Raw genomic sequence first — 25036 nt, forward strand, 5'->3', positions numbered from 1 at the left:
AGTTTGGTAAAAATCCAGGATATTTTATGAATCTAATAAATGTTTAAAATCTTTAACTGCAGACTGAATGTAATGTTAACTGGAAGAAAACAAAATTTTCTTCAAGATACTAGCATTTGATTATAAACAAGCTTCTGTCCAAGTTTGGTACAAATCCAAAATAGTATAAGAAAGTTATTAAAATTTTAAAAACTTTAACCGTTGTTTCCTGGCAGAGAATCTAAGTCCATTTAAAAGTAAAATACGGAAAAAATGGATTTATTTTTTTACAAAATTTCCTTCTAGATACTGGCTTTTGATCATAAACAAGCTTCTGTCCAAGTTTCGTACAAATCCAAAATAGTATAAGAAAGTTATTAAAATTTTAAAATCTTTAACCACAGAGTGAATGTGTTGTTTACTGACAGAAAATCTAAGTCCATTTAAAAGTAAAATAAGGAAAAAATGGATTTATTTTTTTACAAAATTTACTTCTGGATACTATCTTATGATCATAAACAAGCTTCTGTCCAAGTTTGGTAGAAACCCAGGATAGTTTAAGAAAGTTATTAAAATTTTAAAAACTTTAACCACAGAGTGAATGTAATATCTCCCGGCAGAAAAACTAAGTCCATTTATAAGTAAAATACGTAAAAAATGGAATTTTATTTTTACAAAATTTACTTCTGGATACTATCTTATGATCATAAACAAGCTTCTGTCCAAGTTTGGTAGAAATCCAGGATAGTTTAAGAAAGTTATTAAAATTTCAAAAACTTTAACCACAGAGTGAATATTTGTGGACGCCGCCGCCGCCGACGCAGACGGAATGTAGGATCGCTATGTCTCCCTTTTTCAACTAAAGTCGAAGGCTCAACGAAAAACTGGCCGCCACGAAATAGCCCAAAAGCGGTGCTTAAAAGTGGCGTTAAAAACCAAAAATCAAATCAAATCAAATCTATTGGAACAACTTATAAATGATTTCCCAACAGATATAAAGATAGATGTATGGACAGGTAGGCAGATGGAAAATGCACTGAATGGTCTGTAGCACAAGCCATTACATAGAGACAAAATATTCTTGGTCTAAAGTTCTAAATGGTCAACTGTTCGCATTATAAATCATAAATTTCAAAATAATATCAGTCATGTAACTTCATGAAGTTGAGTACTTGAATAGTTATCATGTTGTTTTCAAGGTTTCCTAACGATGTTTGCTGCTCTTGTTTTTGACATTTTGTCCGATATTTGGAATCCTCTGGTTTTAGCAATGCGGTGCCATTAAAAATGTTCCTTATGAACACTTACTTCTCCTTTCATAATTTTATAACATATAGTTTAAAAAGCTAATTTTTGAAAATCTTATAAATCTTTGTTATTTTTCATAGTTTTTGAAAGAAAAAAAAGGGCTATTAAATATCAGATGTATGAAAAATCTAGAGATTAATTTCCTGTCAAATTTTTATTGGGTTATATCTCAAAAACAAGGACACAGATCTTGCATTTTTTTCATTTTTTTTAGTTCCGTTATAATTATACTATCAATTTATAAGTCTTTAAAAAAGCTTGTTATTTTGAAACAGAGTCAGCGAACATCCCTAAGTTACAGAGGGAGATACAAGGTGCAGTCACTTGATGACCTTTGTTTACTGTGATTTGCTTGTACAAGTTATAGACTCATCCAATAGCTAAATTGTTGTGGTTTATCATTAAGTCTATAATGCAAAATACAGGTTGAGGATTGCTGCACTCTCCAATATTCTGAAGAGTGCAGCAATCTGCAGGAACCTGCTTTGAATTCCTGTTTTGGTAAATTATTTTTTTCCCAGAGTTCTGGGTTGTACCAATTATACTAGCCTGCATGATAATTTGTCCTGTATATATTTGATATGACACTGTTATAGAATATTACATGTAGATCAGTCACTACAGTAAAACCTTGAACACCTGTTATTTATAGGTTTTAGGTATATCATTTTATATGTAACTATAGAATTCTATAAACCGATGTTTTTGAAAACAATTTATTGACAAGTTATTGCTACCTCATCAACTATATACCACCAGATCACACGATTTCATCTTCTTTATATATAAAACAAGAAATCTACAATAAACAGAACTTATTAAACAGCATGTAACTTGTTACTAAAAGTGCTAAATTCACTGTAATAAACCTACAGCCCACACTTAATAGGTGTCAATACACTATGAACTTTACTTAAACCCTCATTGAACATCTTAAGCCTCAGAAATTTTATCAAATCTAACTGTGACATTTGAAGCAGTCAGTTTTCATATATATATATCATAGTTTTTTCAAACATTATGTTTAATAGTTAATGTTGTGATCTTTACTGACCTTATTGAGCTAAGCTGTATAGTGAGAGTGAAAAATGAAGCATTCAGCATTTTTTCTTTTTCCCCATTATCTTTCGGATTAGCAAAATACACTGTCAGACTATTGAAACTATTATGGTTCCCTATATTTAGCAAACTGACATGACTTTGGTTTGATGAAAACATTTCAAATGTTACAGCTCTTTTGGTATAATTTTTTTTTAAACATTTTTTATGTGACTTAGGGACTTATCATTTTTTACCTGGGAGGGGGGGCTGGTCATTTTGAAATCATACATACAAAATTTCTTGATCCCCCCAATAATATTTCACTATTTTTATTTGATCCCCCCTGTAAAAACATTTAAAAAATGTGATCCCCCCTCTATTAAACATGCCAAAATTTTAACATGCGAATCACTTATCATGTTATTTCAAGGAAATATTGAAAATGAAATATTCTCAGTGGATTGAGTCCCAAAACTTATTTGAGGGAAAATTGCCTTGAAATAAGTCTCTTCCATGAATATATGTAGTTAGAGCAAGCCAGTGCTTTGAGTAGCTTTTTCTGACTTTTTTTTCTAATTTCCTATATTGGGCTATTAAAGAAAACTTTATCCTAAGTAACTCTGTAAAAAATATACATTAAAAAGTAAACTTTTTGAAACAGTAACAATACATTATTTATGGGTCTCCCCCTCTTGAACGCTGCTTAAATTTAAGTTTTACGTATGGCCTTATTGAAACCTCCATTGAGTCGCTTAACTTTTATATGGATAGTTCATGCTTTCAGCTTGAACAATTCAGTTACTCATTTATTGTCACGTTTCATTCATATATGTGTGATATTAAATTCAAATTTTTTATTTATTAGCCTAAAAAGTACAAATTTTGAGGGAGTGAGAGGTATAAATGGACCCAAAGGGCTCTTGTAATGAAAACAAAAAGATACATTGGCAATAATGCTTGTTAATTTAGTGATCAACGTGAGTGAATTATAACAACTGAATTATTCGAATTATGAAGCACTTATGCATTTATATAGAACAAAATGACACAAAATGGCAGCTTCCTACATCCCCAAAGTCTTGTGATGTCTTACTTAATTGTACCGGTATATGAATGGTGTTAAAAATATATTTCGATTTGACTGTTGTAATGTTCTTCTTGACATTTTGTCTCTTGAAGTATGTGAACTACTTATTTCCAAGTGCAAAAAATATTGATCCCCCCACTTTGAATTTATAAAAAAATTGAACCCCCCTTGTCCATATACAGAAAAAAACTTTATCCCCCTGCATTTTGACCAGCCCCCTCCCAGGTAAATCAAAGCACTGTAAGCGCTGTAGGCAGTTAACCAAAAACCAAGGCAAACGTAATTATGAAAACTGTGGCAGTGTTGTTTCAATTTTTTTTAAAAGATTTGAAAGAACAAACATTAAACATTCGTATATTGTACAATTTTATGTTCATTAAATGAATTGATTATTAAGGCAAATTAATTAATATTTCATCAAGGTTTTCAAAAGCAACTCATATATCAATGTAAATGACCCCCATCTTCACCCCCATATGCATGATGTTACTCCATACCAAGTTTGGAATAAAATGACAGGTGATTATAAAACAGTTGGTCAAACATTATCGGGCTTTACACTGCTTGAAAGATTTATATGTTTTCTTTAAAATGAGCCATAAATGAAAATTATTATAGACCCAGAAATAATTTAATAAATAATTAAAGTAAATTCAATTAACCTAGACTCATTTTTTGCATCAATAAAATTTTATAATAAACAAGAAATAATTGTAACAGGATGCCGTTACGAAGTCTCCCAAACAAAGCCCCCATAATTCGTCATTCCCATGGTCTCCTGACATTGGGCAAAGTCCAGTTCATATTGGTTTGGTCTAGTAAAGTGATATGCATATGTGACACCTAGGAGATTGACCCTGTATGTCATTCAAATCTTTTTGAAATGATGAACAGGAATAAATATGGTTTAGGTGTGGGTATCTCGACCGTTTACAAGTTCTCAAACAGGAGGGGTGGGGTGACCCCAGGGACTCCCCCTATATTTCATTTGATTTTTTATATTGTCCCATACATGAATACATATGGTTTAGGGTGTGGGGATCTCGACCATTTCCAAGTTCTCAAACAGGAGGGGGTGGGGTTACCCTAGGGACTCCCCAAATATTTCATTTGATTTGTTATATTGTCCCATACATGAATATATATTGTTTAGAGGTGGGGATCTTGACTGTTTACAAGTTCTCAAACAAGAGGGGGTGGGGTGTCCCCTTGGACTCCCCCTATATTTCATTTGATTTGTTTTATTGTCCCATACATGACAAGAAATAATTGTAACAAGATGCTGTTACAAAGTCTCCCAAACAAAGCTCCAATAATTTGTCATTCCCATGGTCGCCTGACATTGGGCAAAGTCCAGTACAAATTGGTTTGGGATATGCATAAGTGACGCCTATGGATTAACCCTGTATGTCATTCAAATCTTCTTGAAATGACGAACAGGAATATATATGGTTTAGGGGTGGTGATCTCGACCGTTTACAAGATAAAAGCACATTCTCAAATTGAAGGGGGTGGGGTAAGAATATAAGGGGGTGATCCCCATGGACTTCCCCTATATTTCATTTGATTTGTTTTATTGTCCCATACAAGAATATATATGGTTTAGGGGTGGGGATCTGGACCGTTTACAAGATAATAGCACATTCTCAAATTAAAGGGGGTGGGGGGATGACCTCAGGCACTCACCCTTCTATTTCATCTGATTTGTTTTATTGTTCTGTGATCATTTCTGAAGACTGCGTGTGTCTATCACTTACAATTTTCAAGTTAAAGTCATTTGAAAATTTAAAAAAATAAAATCTCATAGGTTTCTTAAGCAAACCCCTCCCTTCTTTATGCCCCTTAAAATACCCCTTAATAGACCCCAATGCACAAACGATTGGTTGATGGCTCCCCTAGACATGTTAATCTAACATTTTATGAAACCCTAAGTAAATCTGACAAGGGTTTTGGAGAACCGCTGCAGACAAGTTCATCTTTAAAGTGGCAGAAGAAGAAAAAGAAAAAGAAGAAGAATAATAAAAATAATAAGAACTGAGCAAAAACAATAAGTCTCCAACTTAAATATATATGGTTTAGGGGTGGGGATCTCGACCATTTCCAAGTTCTCAAACAGGAGGTGGTGGGGTGACCCGAGGAACTAACCATATATTTCATTTGATTTGTTATATTGTCCCATACATGAATATATATGGTTTAGGGGTGGGGATCTTGACTGTTTACAAGTTCTCAAACAAGAGGGGGTGTCCCTATGGACTCCCCCTATATTTCATTTGATTTGTTTTATTGTCCCATACATGAATGTATATGGTTTAGGGGTGGGGATCTCAACCATTTCCAAGTTCTCAAACATGAGGGGTTGAAGGGACTCCCCATATATTCTCAAACAGGAGGGGGTGGGGTGACCCCAGGGACTCCCCTATATTTCATTTGATTTGTTTTATTGTCCCGAACATGAATATATATGGTTTAGGGGGTCGGGATCTCGACCATTTCCAAGTTCTCAAACAGGAGGGGGTGGGACGACACCAGGGACTCCCCCAAATTATTTTCATTTGATTTCTTTTATTTTCCCATACAAGTACTAGTATATATATATTGTTTGGGGTGGGGATCGCGACGGTTTACAAGATAAAAGTACATTTTCAAATTGAAGGGGTTAGGATGACCCCCAGGGACTCATCCTATATTTTGGTTGATTTTTTTTATTGTCCTGTTCTCATTACTGAAGACTGCATGTGTCTATCACTTACTGTTTAAGATTAATTGATTGTTGGTTGCTTAACATCCAGTGGCAAATATTTCATGCATATTCAGGACAATACTGTTTTAGAGAAATAGTCATTTGAAAATTTAAAAAAAAAAAAAAATCCCATAGGGTTCTATAGTAAAAAGTAAAATCACAAAAATCTCCTCCCTTTTTCAGGCCCCTCCAAATACCCCTAAATAGACCCCAATGCACAACCAAAAGATTAATGGCTCCGCTAGACATTTTAGTCTAATATTTTATGAAACCCTAAGTAAATCTGACAAACGGTCAAAGTTGTCTTCTTAGACGGTTTGATTGGATTCGGTCCGACTTGTCTCGGGGACGAGTTTGTCCACATTACTTAAAACATCCTATCAACGTCGATTTCCGCATCTGTTTCACGACCTCGTATCATTCATAAAATAACAACAACCTTATTTGGCAAGATAAGTTAAATATTACCGCCCACTTATATAACTTTATTTCCTCTATCATAGAGATTTGTTGTACATGAACAATATTCCTGCGCATTTTACCATTTGGGAAATATAAACGACTTGTAATTACTGATTTTCGGCAATGAAATATTTCATACAATTGTTCTTTGACATCGTAGCCAAAAGCACAGGGGATAATAAACTACGTATGGATTTCTATTGAGCACTACTTCCTATGTGCAACTTCAAAAGTTTTGGGTAGTTCGACGATCATTTAAGGTTTATCTGGTCATATTTTTTGTATTCCAGAAATAAAAGTATTAAAAAAATGTCCAATTAGTTATAAATAACATAATAGCCAGCTAGATAATAACAATGGCACATATTTCAGCATTTATTGGGTAGAACACAAATCTAGGGTGCTCGCATAAGGCAGCTTAACTGCCTAAAAATGATAAGTCCCTTAAAAGCTTACAATTGAGTTCATGTTTCATTTTTCTTTCTTTTGTTTGTTTTTATTTTTTTCACTATTGTAACATTACTTCCGGTTAACCGCAGTAACTGCAAAATTTGTACTTCACTGTTTTATTTCATGTATATACTTGTCCTGAAGACGCCACGCTTGCTGGCAAAACATGTCGACCAATTAAACGAGCACCATGCGGTAAAAATTTGAGTGTTGTTGTCGTTCGTGTCGAATATATTTTTTCACTTTTCATTATTGTCTGACAATCTGTCAAGCAATGTGTTAGGGTTAATGTTCAAGCTTATTTCATTATCACTAAACTTTTCCCTCATGTATGGCACATATCAGTGTTTTCTGGACCCTGAAGAAAATTGCTTTAAACGTTTGACCGATAATCTTTATCTGCATGCATTTCTTCTATGTGATCTTGTATATGACCTGAGTTTCATTATATTTTGTAATACAGAGAAATTGCCTTATAATTGTTTGAGCACCAAAAAAAAAAAATTGTTAACATCTGAAAATGAATGCTAGTACAAATGTAGAAATGATGTAAGCATTTACCATCTGTATTTATTTCAGGACCTTATTTCAATTGACCATTTCAGAATCTGAAGTTCATTTAACTGTTCATAAATCAAAATAAAGTCACACTATTGGTTAAATATCCATTGTTTAAGACATTATTTATTAACCAATCACATTTGGTGTACACTTTGAAAATAATACCCAGCATGCATTTGATTCTGAGAAAGCAAATTGATATAAATGTTACTCTTATCTAAATTATTTGGATCATAATGTCCTTTATTTTTATGAGTGATGTATTTGTTGCAATTAAACTGTTTCTAGACGAATCCTACCTCAACCTCAGATTTATCATAAAATTTTCAAATATTTGAAATATAAATATTCTAGAAACATGTAAAATGAACACTGAAAATAATATGTGTTTAAGCTTCAACCTAATCTCTAGACTTTCTACAATTCTGCTGGCTTATGCTGTCTAACAAAATAGGCAGGAAATTACTGAAATTTCATATAAATCAATTCTAACTTTTTTTTCTCATTGTTTTGACATTATAAAAGCCATGTTAAATTGTTCCTTTGAAGATTATGTAACCTGCACTCTAACATTATAACCACTATTTACATCAATATGACAGACAGTATTGTTATCTAATGATATTGAAACTAACGTCTTCAAATTGTCAACCATGATCGTAATGCCACGGTGAAGGCATATATCTATATCCTATGTTCTATAGAAATGCCCCCAGTTGTAGACTTTTTTTATTCTATTACATTTCATCTCCATTTATTTTTATTTTACAGACAGAGATTGTGAGACATCAGCTATGGTTGTGACAAGTAATATGAAAACTAACTAATCTTGTCACCCAATGAAATCCGGAGATTTTTATCATGTTATCCATCAAGCTTCCCAAATGATCCATCAGTTGTCTTTATTGATTTCATAAGAAGTTATTCATTGCTTGTGAAAAGTGAGAATTGTTGAAGTATTGGGAAAATATACAAAACCATGCATGTTATGGAAAGCATAAGATATGACATTTTGGCGAGCATGAAAATAGTATGTTATTAACGCACAAATCATCAGTATAACAGCTAATATACCTGAAACTATAAAAATCATCCTATAATCAGAGATGAAACAGGACAACTGGAAAGTACAGCTAAGTCATTTAAACTGGAGATTTGAAAATCCATCAGGGATTTTATAATTGTGAATGAAATTTACCCAAATGTTATATTGAATTTTTTTCAACATATGCCGATGGAATCAGTTAGTGTAGGTTCGTAACAGGTTTTGTCTTATTGAGTTTGTCGACGTTGAAATCAATTACAGCTCAACCCATATTGAATTTGACACAAGGACAGTATTAACTAATGATAGAACAGAATTCTACAAATAAAGAAAATGACAATCCAACTTATATCAATATTGTCAGTGTGTGTCCATATAGTCATCAATTAGATCATATCTTTTTTATAACAAAACTGACTCCAAAAGAGACAAAAATATTTCTGAACTGAAATTATCATTCAGGCAGCCAGACAATAAATTAAGGAAGGAATAAAATTTAATTGGAGAAAACAAAAATGTTTAAATATAGAAATGGATATAATAATGAACCATCTGGTAAAAGTTAAAATTGTGAAACTGACGAATGACTACGTTAGACATCATATTATGATTATTGATCACACTATTGACAAGTAACTATAGAGTCGTTAAACTTGAACATATTTCATTTTAAAAAGATAACACTTCTCAAGGAGTTAATGCTGTAATTGTGTACACTATTAGACATTTTTAACCTCTGTAACAACTAAATGCAATTTACTGCAAGAAGACAACAGTGAAGGATACTATACAATGTTAACACCATGAAGAATTCTTTTTAACAAGAATTTAGCCAAATTATAGCAGCATACAAATGGATGAAATCTAGAAGTGTTCAACAGTAATTTCTTAAACATAAGTAAGCACAAGAATAAACTCGTTTGGAAGCATTTGAAATAGTCTTGGATGTATTTAAAATAGTCTCGAAAGAATATAAAATATATGTTACATGGGAATATGTTCATCACTGTGACGCATTATCATGGATTGCTTTGATAAATGTGAGTCTGGAAAATGTTGTTCTAACAGTAATCTTGGTTAAGTGTCTAGTACCGTGATTATAGTTTCATTGTGACCAGGCAGTCAATCAAGTCGTCTGAACGGACTTGATTTCATTATTTTGTTTCTACCATTTCCGATAACTTTCAGACTGCAGATCTGTTTCATTTTTAACTTTTCTTTTCCATTATCAACAGCTTAGCAAAGGATGAAAATAGGAAATACAAGCTTTCCTAGATCAAAAGACATTATACGTTGAAATAAACAAAATGCAATAAACTGGACGATCGAGTACAATTTAGAGCATACAAAAAGAGACATTTTAACAAAATGGCTGGTGCAGGGAATGTAACCAGTGTCACTCAAGTAACAGACACTGAAATTGAACTTTATTCAGTGGTGCTATCATCAACTACGTTGTGTCTTGCCTTATTTTTTGGAAGCGGTGGAAATATAACCATTTTGTTAGCAATGTGTTTTAATGGACTTATGTCACGACTACGATACATATTTTTGTCGATATTACTAATTGTTTGTACATTATATGACTTGTTATGGTGCCCACTAGAGATATATCATCTTATACATCATCACCATTCACCATACGATGTAGGATCAAAGGTCAAATTCGCAGGTCAGTGTCTGTACATATGTCTATTTACTGGATTATTCTGCAGTCTGGTAATGATCAGTATTCACAGTTTGTGTGTACTGATGGACAAATTAGTACGGAAATATTCGAAGTTAATAATACTTATTAGTAGCGTCATTGCAATAGTATTCGTTTCTGTAAATACGATTGGATATTCAGTCCTATCTACAAAATATGAAATTTCCAACTCATTGTCTTACTTAATTCTGAACAGTTATTCATACATATATCGTGTGACCTGTTACAGTGTTTGTATAGCTTCTTCTATTATTGTTATGGTGATAATGATTGCCATGGTAATTTATAAGCAAAATGTTCGGACAGAGAAAACATGTGAAGAATCTGACTACTCAGAGCCACCAACCCCTGAGAGACTAAATATAAACATACCAAGCTTACTCATTAAAGGTGCTGATGATGATAATGATAGTGATAACGAGGAGAACGAAAACAACGAGAAAAAATCCTTTCATGATTCTACAAAACATCTTGGTCCACAAGATGTTTCATCAATAAAAGATGACAATACTTCTACATTAGGAGAGCTACCATCTCCTTCTCGTACAAAAAATAATCACCTTAGTGTAAATATGGCAGCCATTTTAGGCAGACGTCGACATACAATTGGCCAAATAGGGTCCACAGGCCTGGATGTAATGGAAAAGGCCAAACAATACAATTATGTAAGAAAGTTCTCTGTGGATATTCAGGCCTTGCAAGCACAATTAGAAAATCCTAAAATTCATGGAGGAAACTTTCCTTTTAGATCAGATACTGAATTACAAAAGACTGCCCAGAATGACAGGAAAGAGTTTCTTATACGTAGACCACAAACTCCTAATTTGGATTCAAGAATGTGGGAGAATGATTTCTCTGAAAGCAGAGAAGACATATCGAAAAGTAATGAAGAATGCTGTAGGACTTCAATCCATTCTCAAAAGTCTACAAAATCCAACAGATCTAGCAAATCATATAAATCCAGTAGGTCAAATAAATCCAGCAGGTCAAATAAATCAAGCAGACGAAACTCTAGTCATGACACAGTCAGTCCTCCAATCATAACCCTATCAGAAACAACAGCGGAGGAACAACATGTCCTTGACCTTCAAGAAGACAAAGGACCAACTTACATAAAGCTTTGTTGTCTATTAATAGTAACATTTATATGTTGTTTACTACCCATGTATATAACGGAGACTGTTCGTCATCGTTTATCATCTGCCGCGTACATTAACATTGTGACCTGTACTATGGCTCTGTCTGTTGTACAGACAATTATATATCCACATGTTTTATTCTGTATGGATAACTTTATACATAATTCTGTACATAAATTTTTTGGTAAATTTCACAGCCAAGTTATGTTGGTTTGTTATGAAAGACAAGCAGTACCTACAGACAACATTGATATTACAGTTACCCAAGTGTAGTATGTCTATTTATAAATATATTATTTCTATTTCAATATCATATTGAATTATATCATGTATAACTGTGCTTTAGTCAATTTCATTGCCATTTACTGTTTCCTTTTTTTTTACTGATACCCATGACCATACAAGTTGAAGCACAGTATTCAGTATAAAAATATGGAGATGTGGTATGATTGCCAATGAGACAACTATCAACCAAAAATCACAGGACAAGAATGAGAACAGGGAATGTTACAGCCTTCAACAAAGAGCAAAACTCAAACATTAGTAAGCTGTTAAAGGCGCAATATAACAAAATGTACAACAATTCAACCTTAAAGCCAATGGCCTGAATTATGGTAAATAATTAACAAAAAACTATAACAGACATCAGTCACTTGATTACAGGCAGTCTTCTGGCATGGGATAGGCACATAAAGAATGTGGTGGGGTTTAGCTTGTTTGTGAGAGCACAACCCCGCCTACCTGTAACCCAGTACAGTGGTATAACAACACAACATAAGAAGATACTGTAAAAACCAGTTGGAAATGGCTTTACTCATCAGATCAACACAAAGCACATAAAAAACAGCATAATAACAACCTTATAGCATCTTACTATGTTTACACCCTAAAAATATTTCATTTTCTTCAATGACATGTTGGCATTAAATGTTAAAGGATTTATTCTACAATCTAGCAAAGTTATTTGATTGAAGTGTTAACATCACCTTCTACAAATTAGTTTCTATCAACATGATAAATAAACTCAATGTCATCATTCCTTTATTGGATTTTGGCATTTCTTAAACAAGGAATCGTTTCTGATGTTATATTCCAAACATAAAAATATCACCTATGATTTTTTTTTTCCATATTGAAATTAGGATTTAAATAGAAAAATAGAACAAACAACAAATGATAAATGTAACCAGTAACTGACCCGGACACTCTCCAATACATTTACAGAATATTGAACAATTGTATTCACAAATAATTTGATTAAAAGTTGAGTGAAATTACATGGCATTCTAAGAATGGTACAACAAAATGAAACATGAATACCAATAAGCTAAAGCCTGGGCATAAACTGAAAGACCTCAATTACTTTTACAAAATAATCAAAATTTTAGTCATTTGTAGAACTCGTTCAATTACTTCAGCTTCATCTTTATATCTGACAGAGGTTAGTTTAATGTTCCTAATAATGCCATTTAACTTGACAACTTAAATACAGTTCGCAACAGTTATCCAATAGACCAGAAAAATCTCACTTTGAGCTGTCTTTTGAGCTATCATTAGCACCAGACATACTAACAGAAACTTTCACACTAACTTATATTTTGGGCAATATTTACCATGGTGAAAGAGAGGTGAAAGATACCAAAGGGACATTTAAACTCATAAGTCGAAAATAAACTGACAACACCATGGCTAAAAAAGAAAAAGACCAACCGACAAACAACAGTATACAAAACACAACATAGTCATAGAAAACATCTCTTAAACATATAATAAAATATGGGATCAACTAACACCAACCATTTTGGAAATTATCAGAAATTGATTTGTCCACCTAAATACATAATTAGGTGAGATAATTGCCAATAGGACAGTAATCCAACAAACATATATGCAAGAGGGGGAACATGAAAAGGTAATAAAAAAATGAGCAAGTGTCCATACTAAGTCATGACAAGCTATCAAACCACTGAAGGGTTCATTCAAATGTTTTATTTGCAGAGTCTTTCACAAATTTGTGACCATTCATCAGTTCTTAGGCTTTCATTTAAAAGTTCAAATAAAATGAGCTTTTAGAGAAGTTACTTACAATTTTTATCAAATCTTAAAACGAAAAGATACTACCCTTGAACATTCATGACACTTCCAAATACATACAAAATTATTTGATTTAATTTGAAATTCTTAAGTCTTTCAGTCGAGAAAATATTTTTCTAAATTTTAAGACAATTTGTCATTTCTGGGTATTCACAAAAATGTATTCATTTGTGTGATGTCATGAGGCAAGATTGCCTTTTTTCATGCCATTACAATGGTAAAACCAGAGAATTGTATGCAGATTTGGCATTAACAGCTGAGAACAGTATGCCACGTTTATCATTTAAAGAAAAGTTATAGCAAAAAGTATAAATCCGCTTATAATTAGAGGAATATGGTACTATATATCACTTCCTGTGAAATATAAATCCAATATAATAATAAACGTAATAAAGCCGTACTGGAGAGGGATAGATCATTACAATCAGCAATACTGATCATATTTCTTTAATTCATTACAAATATAGTCAGATCTTCAACAAGATACTACACTGAAGGTGTGGTTAATATCCGTAATCTAATGCACTTATTACCACACGTCCATTATGATCAATCTCAATAATACGTTTGATTCATATCTGTTTCATAACAAGACAAATGCATTTGATTCAAATCATTTCCATAAGAAGACAGACACTTTTAAAATACACCTGATTTTTGACGTCATCTACATGTTTTATGGGCAAACTGGATCCCTGCATCCTTTGACTAACAAGGTTATTGTGCCCGTCTGAAATTTTTTCAAGCATCTCTGTATTCTGATGTACATAATTCAACGCTAACTACAGACAATCCATAAAAGGGCTTCGAACGCACAAATTAATAAGTGTTATTTATTTTTACTGAAAAAACTAGTGTTATCATTTATCATATTTATCTCAGGCGTGGAAATTATCCCAACTAAGATATCTACCCCTTTTCTCCATGTATTGATGTAGATTTTATGCCCAACAAACACACAAAAGACGTAACATAATAAACCAAATACTTTGACAGAAATATAATTATTGGAATCAAGTGTATTAAGGGATAGAAATATATTCTTACTTGGTTAGTTTATTGGTGTTTAATGCCACTTTCAGCACAATATGCTATTTCATGGCAGTCTGAATTTAATGGTGGAAAAGCTGGAGTGCTACCTTCGGCAGGAAAACTGACAATCTTAGTCAATTAAGAATAGAGACAAATGAACCTGCCATGTATGGGGTTCAAACACACAACCTAGTGATAGAGTAATTGAACTACTTAGACCACTTGGTCACTTCTACAGATGTGCATTCATGTGATGTTAAAAAAAACATCACTTATTTTCTAAGTTTCATACATATTTTTCTCTTTTGTCTTCTTTTTATGATAATTATTCAATTTTCCAGTTCAAGGTTCCCCCATAACATCTCAACCAAATTTATGACAATGAATAGAAAGCTGAGTTTTGATCTGAATCATTTATGCATTTCCTGTTACATGTGTTGATGTTATGAAAATTTAGTGATTTATATATGAACTGAATCAATGTTGTATTGTACTTATTACCATAATATGTATTTTAATGTAGATATGAATAATGTATTAACAAATGTCAATTTTCCTGTTTTGAATGATAAAAGATGTCAAAACATTTCGATAGATGCTTAGTGATAAAATCATACAATAAGTCAAGAAAAAAAAAGATTACAAAAACTTCATTTATTTTTTCAATACAGTCATGCAACTCTGAATTGAAATTGTATTTTAAAGAACTTTTTCTAAAACGGCTGACTTTGCAAAAAATAAAATGCAAATTAATGTTCTGAAAAACAATGTAAAAGAATTGTTTAAAAGAACAAATGAATGCTGATACTACATCAGATAGAGGTTCTTATATATTTTCAACATACTGAACTCACCTAAGAATTCTGAGCTACTGTTGTCAGTTCATGGCACTCACAAAAACAAATTTGGGTACATAAAAACCAACAACCAATTCTAAGCTATCCTTGCACAACATGGAAACCAATAAAACAATACTGAACTTAAATTACCTACACATAGAAATATAATGAACAATTATCTCAACACATGGAACAGAATTTAACCATTCTAAACTATACCTTGACATGATGTGAAGGGTCATGGAAACCAACCGGACATGGAACTGTTTAAACAAATTAATAAAACTGGCCAGACCAGTAACAAGAAAATTGAATAAAATATTTAAAGTTAATGTAGGTTCTAACCTAATTCTAATGCTGCTGGTTGAGTGGCCATTTCATTATGGAGATTTGGAAAAAGGTAAGTAAAGCAGTCAAAAGTCAATGAATTATTGGCCTATTTTCCCAATTAGTCGATCTCTTCAACTGAACATTTATAATAACTCAAGGCTCTCACTTTCTTAAGATACAGGATAAAACTGAATACCAATACCACTGTTTAAAAAGAAAATTTTAGACAATAAAAAGACATTTCTAAAATCTAAACTGACCACAGTAATTAAAATGCTTATGTTTTAACATTCAAAGACTATAACAACCTTTACTTTATTTGTCTGTTTAACTAATATCAATTTCTAGACATCTATAAAATTTGCTGGTTGTTCTTTTTATTGTGGGAAAATTGGGATGACAATATTTAGAGATAAATGGGAAAATCTCATACAGTGGGTACATCATGTGCTCCATCCCCGTTTTTTTTTTCAAATTAAACAAAGCAAGCCTTGCTATGACATAACAGTGCTAATAAGGGTACATATAGATCCATATGGGTAAATGTCAACTGACCTAACTTAGCTACTCAGCTACTGAAGATTCCTCACAAGGCTAATTACATTACAACTTAACAGCTGTTAACAGGATTATTTGTTTGTGCAGTAGTATAAACTTATTAGACTAAGCTGTCTGTCGTTTCAAAAGTTCATTGATCCAATTATATAAGTTTACAAGAAATCGAAAGCATTATTTCTATTTCCATTTTCATGTTCAGCTGATTAAGTTTTTGAGGTTTCACTGTCACGTAATTCAATCTAACAAACTAACTTGCCTCAGTTGCAACAAGTTTCCTAACTATAAAAAGAATGAAAGGTAAATCAAAAATGCATAGTTGCCTAGTGGTATTGAAAAGGTCAGGTTATTTGTAAAATTTACTTTGATAACTGCCCTAAAATATCAGAATCATTATAATTGCTTTCATCCGCTTTGACAACTGCCCTGAAATGTCAGAATCATAATAAAACATGCATTATAATTGCTTTATCCACTTTGATAACTGCCCTAAAATGTCAGAATCATAATAAAACATGCATTATAATTGCTTTCATCCACTTCATTTGAACTTTTAGCCCTCTCATTTGCAATCATACCACATCTCCTTATTTCTATATGATAGTGATTTGACATCAAATGTTAGACACTTTGAAATATGGTGAAAAGACTGAGGAGGTTAAATGAATCTATACTACACAAAATGAGGGGACACTTCTTAAATTTGAAGATCAAACAAATAAGTATGTCTCTCAGACTACTCAAGGTGAAAGACCAATATAACATGTATATAGTGAAAAAAAGGACAGGATGAGTTTTGTCACTTAGGAAATTCTAAATTAATACTAGATAGTTTGCTTTAAGTTTATTAACACCTTTTTGATTAAATACAATATATTGTATAGAGAGACCTGTCTATTGGTTAAGATTGTATAGAGACCTGTCTATCGGTAAAGATTGTATAGAGACCTGTCTATTGGTTAAGATTGTATAGAGACCTGTCTATTGGTTAAGACAGTATGTCTTTTGTTATTTTTGTTTCATTAGGTTGCTGTCTCACAGACATTTTCCAGACATCTTCTTTTATCCACATTAAGTTTTGCAACTCAATTCATTCCATACTTGCCAACCTCTGACAATGAGAAATCATGTCATGACATGACATGACATGTCAAAAAGCGTGTGAAAATGCGTGACGTAGATGCAGACTTTTTAATATGAACAATGTTCATAATTTCACATTATATGCAAATTTTTTAATATAAAAAACAATATTCAACTGTAAACTTTTATTGTATTCAACAGTGGTCTGTTTTGCTGCTTTTAAAGCAACACCACTAGGCACATAGTCAAAACACCTGCTGGTTTTGTTACATTTACTTGATAACAAGGCACACAATATATCATTGTTGAGTTCTGATCAGAATTCAGTGTAAATTTCTTTATAATTGAAAAAGTGGTGGAAAGCGTGTACACGCCATGTGATAAATTCCTTGCATGTAAACCGTTGAAAAAGCGTGTATAACACGCGAATATCATGTCAGTTGGCAACTATGATTCATTCATGCACATGCAGCTTCACTGTGTGCTTAGTCAATCTGATCAACATACTGTAGAGTGCAGGCATTTTTAAATGTATTCAAAAAAGATAGAAGAAAAAAAATTGTTGATGCTACCAGATTTATTCAGCACGATTCTAAATGCTCATGAGAGATTGAATCTAATAATCATTCCACCACACAAAAGCATCATTTTCTATTTTTGGAGTTCCTTCTTTCCCTGATGTAACAAAAGTACAAATTTGTATATTTCTATACAAAGAAAAATTCTTTCAACACTTTATAGCTGTCTATCTCCTCAATCATAACACAATAAACACCAGCTGTTGATGACATAGCAGATATATTTTTGTAAAACAAACTGACCATATGTCACATACAAAATTTGAGTAATCACAATTCCATAAAAAAAATCACCTTTCTGTATTAATCTATTGAAGTACACAACAGCCCGTGTGGATTTTGCTTTTTCCACCGGCCCACCGTGGGCAGTCCACCCGTGCCCACTCTAGCTATAATCTCTTTTTTGTAAAAATATTGATTACAAATGCTTATCTGCTTTTTTCAAGTGATTGTACTTGCAAGTCTTTAGATAAAACAAAAGAAATTGAATGCCCACTCCTACAGGTGGGCAGAGTGGACAAGGTACAAATTTTGCCCACCCGGTGCCCACTCCCATGGTGGGCCGGTGGACAAAGCAAAATCCACCCGAGCTGTAGTGTACACATGAAGTAAGCCTATTGTAGTTAGTTTGACATTTTCACACTTTCTAATTATGGTTATAATGAGGCAAATTATTGTCACTGAACACTTTGTAAGAGTGTACACTGTCCCTGTAATTCTAAAATCTGATGAACAGAGTTTTGCTATACAGAATCTGGTGACAATTTTTATTTGTCAATCATTACTCCAGAACGTATATATACAGTCAAACCTGTATAATAACGGTCACACTAAGGGACCAGAGAAAACTAACCTTGTAAGAGAGGTGACTTTTAAATTGAGGTTCAAAATGCAAAGAAGAGGGTGGTGACCTGCCAAGAGAAGTTTTTCCTAAATAGAGGAATCACAATGGCAGGTTTGACTATACATGTTAATGAGAGGCGAAAGTTACCAACGGAATAATCAAACTGATCAGTCAAAAACGAACTGACAATGCCATGGCAAAAAAAAAACCAAAAATGACCAAAAGACAATGAGTGAAGACCAATTTTCTAGCTACTGGTCCATTTTATTTTCACTCTTTCAGGTGTTGAAAACAAAATAGTTTCAACCAGAACTACAGTTGACTTATGTAAACTGATCTGTATAATGCTGTTTGATATACTAACACAGTACAATTGACAATAGCTCTTGATAAAGTTTAAATTCAACTGACCAGTTGCAACATAATATGTTTATACATCAATGGTTTCTGCTGTAAACCATCCAAGATGATGAAAAATGTAACAATAGCAATGTGCAATAGCAATGACCATACACTCAGTGTAGTAGACTGATTAAAGAGGATAAAAACCAAAGGTCTGCATATGTATACCTACAACTGTATCGAACTTTAAAAACGCAAAACTAGATTATTCTTTTTAATTCTCCTTTTCAAAAATGCAATTTTTGTAAAATAACTGTATAAATATCAATTTCCTTCATTACTTCATTGTCTAAAACAAGAATGTGTCCATAGTACACGGATGTCCCACTCGCACTTTCATTTTCTATGTTCAGTGGACATTGAAATTGGGGTCAAAACTCTAATTTGGCATCAAAATTAGACAGATCATATCATAGGGAACATGTGTACTAAGTTTCAAGTTGATTGGACTTCAACTTCATCAAAACCTACCTTGACCAAAAACTTTAACCTGAAGCGGGACAGATGGACGGATGGACAGACGAAGGAACGACGGACCCACAGACCAGAAAACATAATGCCCCTACTTCTATCATAGGTGGGGCATACAAAAATTTGTAGTTCGAAAGTTGAATTGATTACGTCATGTTTAATGTTCAAATGTCAAATTATGTGGTTTGCACTGAAACCCTGAAACATTCCCCTTCTAAATGGATATGTCAATGACTGCCTGTAACCAACACTAAATGTTTGACAGAAAGGTCAACCAATTCCGTTGGGCATGTTTTGAGTTCTGTTTTGTACCTTCTGATTTGGCCTCTATCCCACCCATTACAGGGTGTTTTGGCAATTATGCGGTTTAAACTTTAGGGCTTTAAATGTTTTTCTACAGTCGATTCTTTGGCACTGCAGTATATTGGAAACATTTATGGCATGAATTTGTCTGCCATGGCAATAGATGACTTGATTAGCAGTTGACGTTGCGGCCGTAAACATGTTTCCCAAATGACATTGCGTCATTAAATTTTATTGATGTGGCGTTGTCACTACATATAGATCTGGTCATGGGTGGTCAACAACAAATCCCATCTGCCTGTACCGTTGTTGTAAGGACAGTAAGATAAGTTTCCGACGTGAAATTGTCCAGCAACAGCACCTTCACATATCTCTGCCTTTAATATTCTTATGGCTTGATTCACATTTAAATTGCTCAGTCTTAACAATTTGGAGATGCAAAATTGTTTTACTGATTTAAGTGTGGGTATTAATTGAAAGAATTGTTTCACTTAGGAAAAAACTTTAAAAAAAATCATTTATGAGTTTCAAATTTCACTTCTTCAATAATCCGGTATGTTCACTAACCTCAGGTAAGTCAAATATAGAATTTTTCTAAACATGCATGAATAGTATTTATATGAGGATCAATCATGATTTGGTCCATAAAATCACCAATATGTGTGTTGCGTTTTTAAAGTCTGTCAGTACAGTAGAATCCATGCCCTTTGAAAAGCAAGTATTGTATCAAGATTTATATCTATAATACTAAAATAACGAGGTCCAATTTGTTAGCCAGCATGACGCAAAAACAACAAATCAAAGAATTCAACTCTATATATAACTAATAGAGGACAAGGGCGTTGATTAAAAATTACACCATTCCAGGTCATTTTGTTTTCCACATAATTAATATTACCAATAATTTACAAGTTCCGGGTTGAATCTGATATTGATATCACTTCGGTGTTATCATGTATATCTATTATATAGTCATTTTTTATAAATTTACCGTTTACAAAAGTATGAATTATTCTAAATACTAAGGATTTTCTTATCCCAGACATATAACCTTAGCCGTATTTAGCACAACTTTTTGGAATTTTTGGTCCTCAATGGTCTTCAACTTTGTACTTGTTTTGGCTTTCGAACTTTTTTGATCTGAGCGTCACTGGTTAGTCTTGTGTGGATGAAACGCGTGTCTTGCGTATTTAATTTTAAACCTGGTACCTTTTGTTAGCTATTATTCGTATGTTTCTCTGTCCTATATGTTCTCCCATTTATTTGTATTGTAGTCCTGTCATGTAATGTTGTCATTTTAATGTTATACTTAACATTGCCATAAAAGCGGGAGGTTTGGCTAGCCACAAAACCAGGTTCAACCCACCATTTTTTTCTTAAAATGTCCTGTACCAAGTCAGGAAAATGGCCAATGTTATATTATAGTTCGTTTCTGTGTGTATTACATTTTAATGTTGTGTTTCTGTTGTGTCGTAGTTCTCCTCTTATATTTAATGTGTTTTCCTCAGTTTTAGTTTGTAACCCGGATTTGTTTTTTCTCAATCGATTTTGAATTTCGAACAGCGGTACACTACTGTTGCCTTTATTGATACCAATAGTATATGTCACATGTAGTTTCCGGTTGTATAAATGTATGTATGTTCTGTATCTTCCTCCATTATTAGGAGCACCACCATGGTTTACGGTGTAAAGGAGGACATTTAATACACTGTATTGGTACAGATTTAATATGAGCACAGTTTCCCAGCCTGGCCGTGACGGGTCTTACATTTAAGTACTACCAGAAAGGTAACCTTTCCCAAAACAATAAAAAATACGAACACACACTTACCTGATTCACTCATCCTCAAAATATAAAAAATGCAAAATATATAAAACAGTTAAATACAAAATAAAGGAAGAGGTCACTCCGGATGCTGAACAAATGCCATGGCAAGAACGGGAAACTGTATTAAAGGATTATTAGTAAGAAAACCAGGAGGGTTCAAACAGAAAGATTTTGAAAGCAGAGAAAACTGTGCACCTTATAATCAGCATGACTTTATCACATGATAATACGAATACTAAAAAAACAGGCTTAAAATTATGCGAGGGCACTTTAATTCAGTCACGAACCCGCGATTTCGCGGGTGTGTTCTAGTATATATATATTTTTATCAGTGTTGCAGTAATTTACTCCAGTCACTTCTTTATCAAAGTACTTGTGAGCACTGAAAGAGAAAGGTAGATTTGAGGCCTGGAATACACAACAGATAAGCAAAAAGTCTGATTTATATACCATTATACCATTAAAGATGTCTATATATAGGTTATAAACTGCAAGATTATTAAAATATTGTATTTTTTCAATAATAATAATATTAGAACTTTTAAGATCTTGTAAATGCTCAAGTAAATTAATGTTTATATTCTAGAGGATTTACTGTGTCAAGGGTTGACAGTCTTGATAATATTTTAATGAATTTCATTTCAGCTGCAGACAATCAGTGCAAATTAAAGGTAAATTGATATATCAGATGTCTGTCAATGATACTAAAAATCACAGAACCATATGGTGAATATTACTACATTTCCTACCAGTAACAATACCCAGATGACATTAGGAAATAATTTCCCCCAGATGAATCTATCTGTTGCCTAGTCATGCAGCCATACTAGAGACATCCCTAAACAATTTCCTGCTTCTTTTCATCTCTGTTACAATTGGCTTTTCTTAACTATTTCTTCTAGGGATTGACGAGTCTACGATTGCTAACAATTGCTTGAGAAATTAGAGGCTCAGACAACATAATAAAACGATTTTAGCTATTGTATATAAATAAGCTAATTACCTGACAGACAATAAAAGAAGAACTGTGAATGAGCTAGATCTGGTCTAATAACACAGAAATTAACAAATAAATGGTTAGTTCCATTTCTTTCATTTTCTCTTTGTTTTACCAGATAACAGAAAAAGAATTGTTTAGTAGAAATATTACAAACAAATCTAGTTATTATTACAATATGCAAATACATTTCTATTTTTACGCTGATTATTCAAACCACAACTGAGTGTATATATATTAATCATTTTTTGATATGTAGTCCAGAACAGTTTATTATTTACAACACATAGTCCCTTGCAGTTATCTTGAAAGCATCTTTATCCATATGGAAGTTCATGAAAGGTTGATCTTTCCTTTCTTCTATCTTACTTTATTGGTTCAAATTCCCCCTTCAGTCTTTTTTTCTCTAAATGGATTCTTAGGTTCTGACATCAAAACGATTGCATGTAAGGAGTGCATATGCAATGTTTTGTTGTGACTTCCACCTTTGACCTTCAATATTGAAATTATTCAAGGTTCAAGCTCTCCTTAAAACCAACTGTTTTGATATAACTGGAGCAATACAAGAGTGACCCAGTCTTTTTTATATATCCATTCATCAACTTCCTCCCAAATAGACTTACATCTACTAGATGCTTAATACAAATCTAACTAAACTTCTTGAAACTTGATTGATATGTTAAAAAAAGATTCAAAGCTTTGATCTTATATAAACCTTTAAGATTTTACCTTGAGAGTTATTGGTATTTTACAGAGTTGAACAGAACATAGAAAAACACTGAAGTATAGAAATAAGAGATCAATTGAATATTTTTTTTCATCAGAAGTTTTTTTTCTCTCCTGGATTTAAATACCTGGTTTGATTCATATATAATAAACATGATAAAAGGCATTCTTTTTTTTATTTATTTTACTCGCGTAGTGGTATTAACCATATGTGGATTCTTAAAAATTCTTAAGAACTTCTGGACAATTTTAAATCTCGGTCTATTTCTGAAATTAATTCTTACATAACTTTTGATTTTTTAACCCTGTATACCAACATTCCCCATGTGAAATTATAAAATTGTTTTGAATAAACATTGAATGACAAACTTTTTTCTTATGTGACGTTTACATTTTCTGACGTCAGACACGCGAAGCAATGAATGTGGTTTTTAATTTGATAGATGCTTTTTTGTAAATAATTGCTTGTTTTGATATTGTAACACAGTGATGACTGCTGTACCCATATTTTGACTATTTTATTTATAATGTCTGTTTTGTTCACGCATCGTTGTAAATATAACGGAATTTGATAAGACTGTCGTACAAGTGAGAGGTTTAGCGCTATAAAACCAGGTTCAATCCACCATTTTCTACATTTGAAAATGCCTGTACCAAGTCAGGAATATGACAGTTGTTGTCCATTCATTTGATGTGTTTTGTGATTTGATTTTGCCATGTGATTAGGGACTTTCCGATTGAATTTTCCTCGGAGTTCAGTATTTTTGTGATTTTACTTTTTTTTTTTTATATATTCCTTCAGAAAATAGACTTTTTAATGTAAATCAAATTTGCTTTAAAATTTTATTGTTTTCACAAAAGATAACATAAGATTGTAGTTTTTTACACATTCTGAGCTGAAGTTGGAAATTCACATTCATATAGAAACTGCACCTAAAACTATTGTTTACCATCAGAACAAAGAAAGGCTGCAATCTCAACCTCTGATACCAAAATTTGATATTCAAAAAGAAATACATTAATGTTTTTGTTTCTAAAAATACTAATTTCAGACATTAATACATGAGACTGAGTTATGTTGGTGACAATTTTTTGAGCCAATATATGATAAATCACAGTAAAATGACATATTAAGTGTTTTTATATAAAAGCCCCCACAATAGAAATTGAATTTCAATGAAAAGGTCAGAATCGAGACAATAAATAATTCTACATTTATTTATTCCTGTCAATAATTCTCTAAATCCTTCAAACATTATACGACTATGGAATGTTTCAGTGGAATATTGATAATCAAATAAACAGTTGCCACATTAAAATCCTACTAAAGCCATTTCTGTGAAACATTTGATCCAAATGGATCTTGATTAGTAACGTAATCACATTACAATTACAGCTAATAGGATTGATAGGAATGGCTGTCCAAATTAA

The 25036-nt window shown here is 32.6% G+C and overlaps 2 protein-coding genes across 2 annotated transcripts in view; one reads left to right on the forward strand and one right to left on the reverse strand.

The window, feature by feature from the left end:
- The window catches only part of LOC127715560 (uncharacterized), a 28433-nt gene extending 16572 nt beyond the window's left edge, over positions 1-11861 (forward strand). The window contains exon 2 of the mRNA XM_052221648.1: positions 8403-11861. Coding sequence (XP_052077608.1) covers positions 10045-11796 — 1752 coding nt within the window. The 5' untranslated portion in view covers positions 8403-10044 and the 3' untranslated portion in view covers positions 11797-11861. The remainder of the gene's footprint in view (positions 1-8402) is intronic.
- The window catches only part of LOC127715554 (arginine--tRNA ligase, cytoplasmic-like), a 186362-nt gene that overhangs the window by 119351 nt on the left and 41975 nt on the right, over positions 1-25036 (reverse strand). The gene's annotated exons all lie outside the window — the stretch shown is intronic.

This window comes from Mytilus californianus, unplaced genomic scaffold (assembly GCF_021869535.1).
Source record: "Mytilus californianus isolate M0D057914Y unplaced genomic scaffold, xbMytCali1.0.p SCAF_9, whole genome shotgun sequence".
NCBI lineage: Eukaryota > Metazoa > Mollusca > Bivalvia > Mytilida > Mytilidae > Mytilus > Mytilus californianus.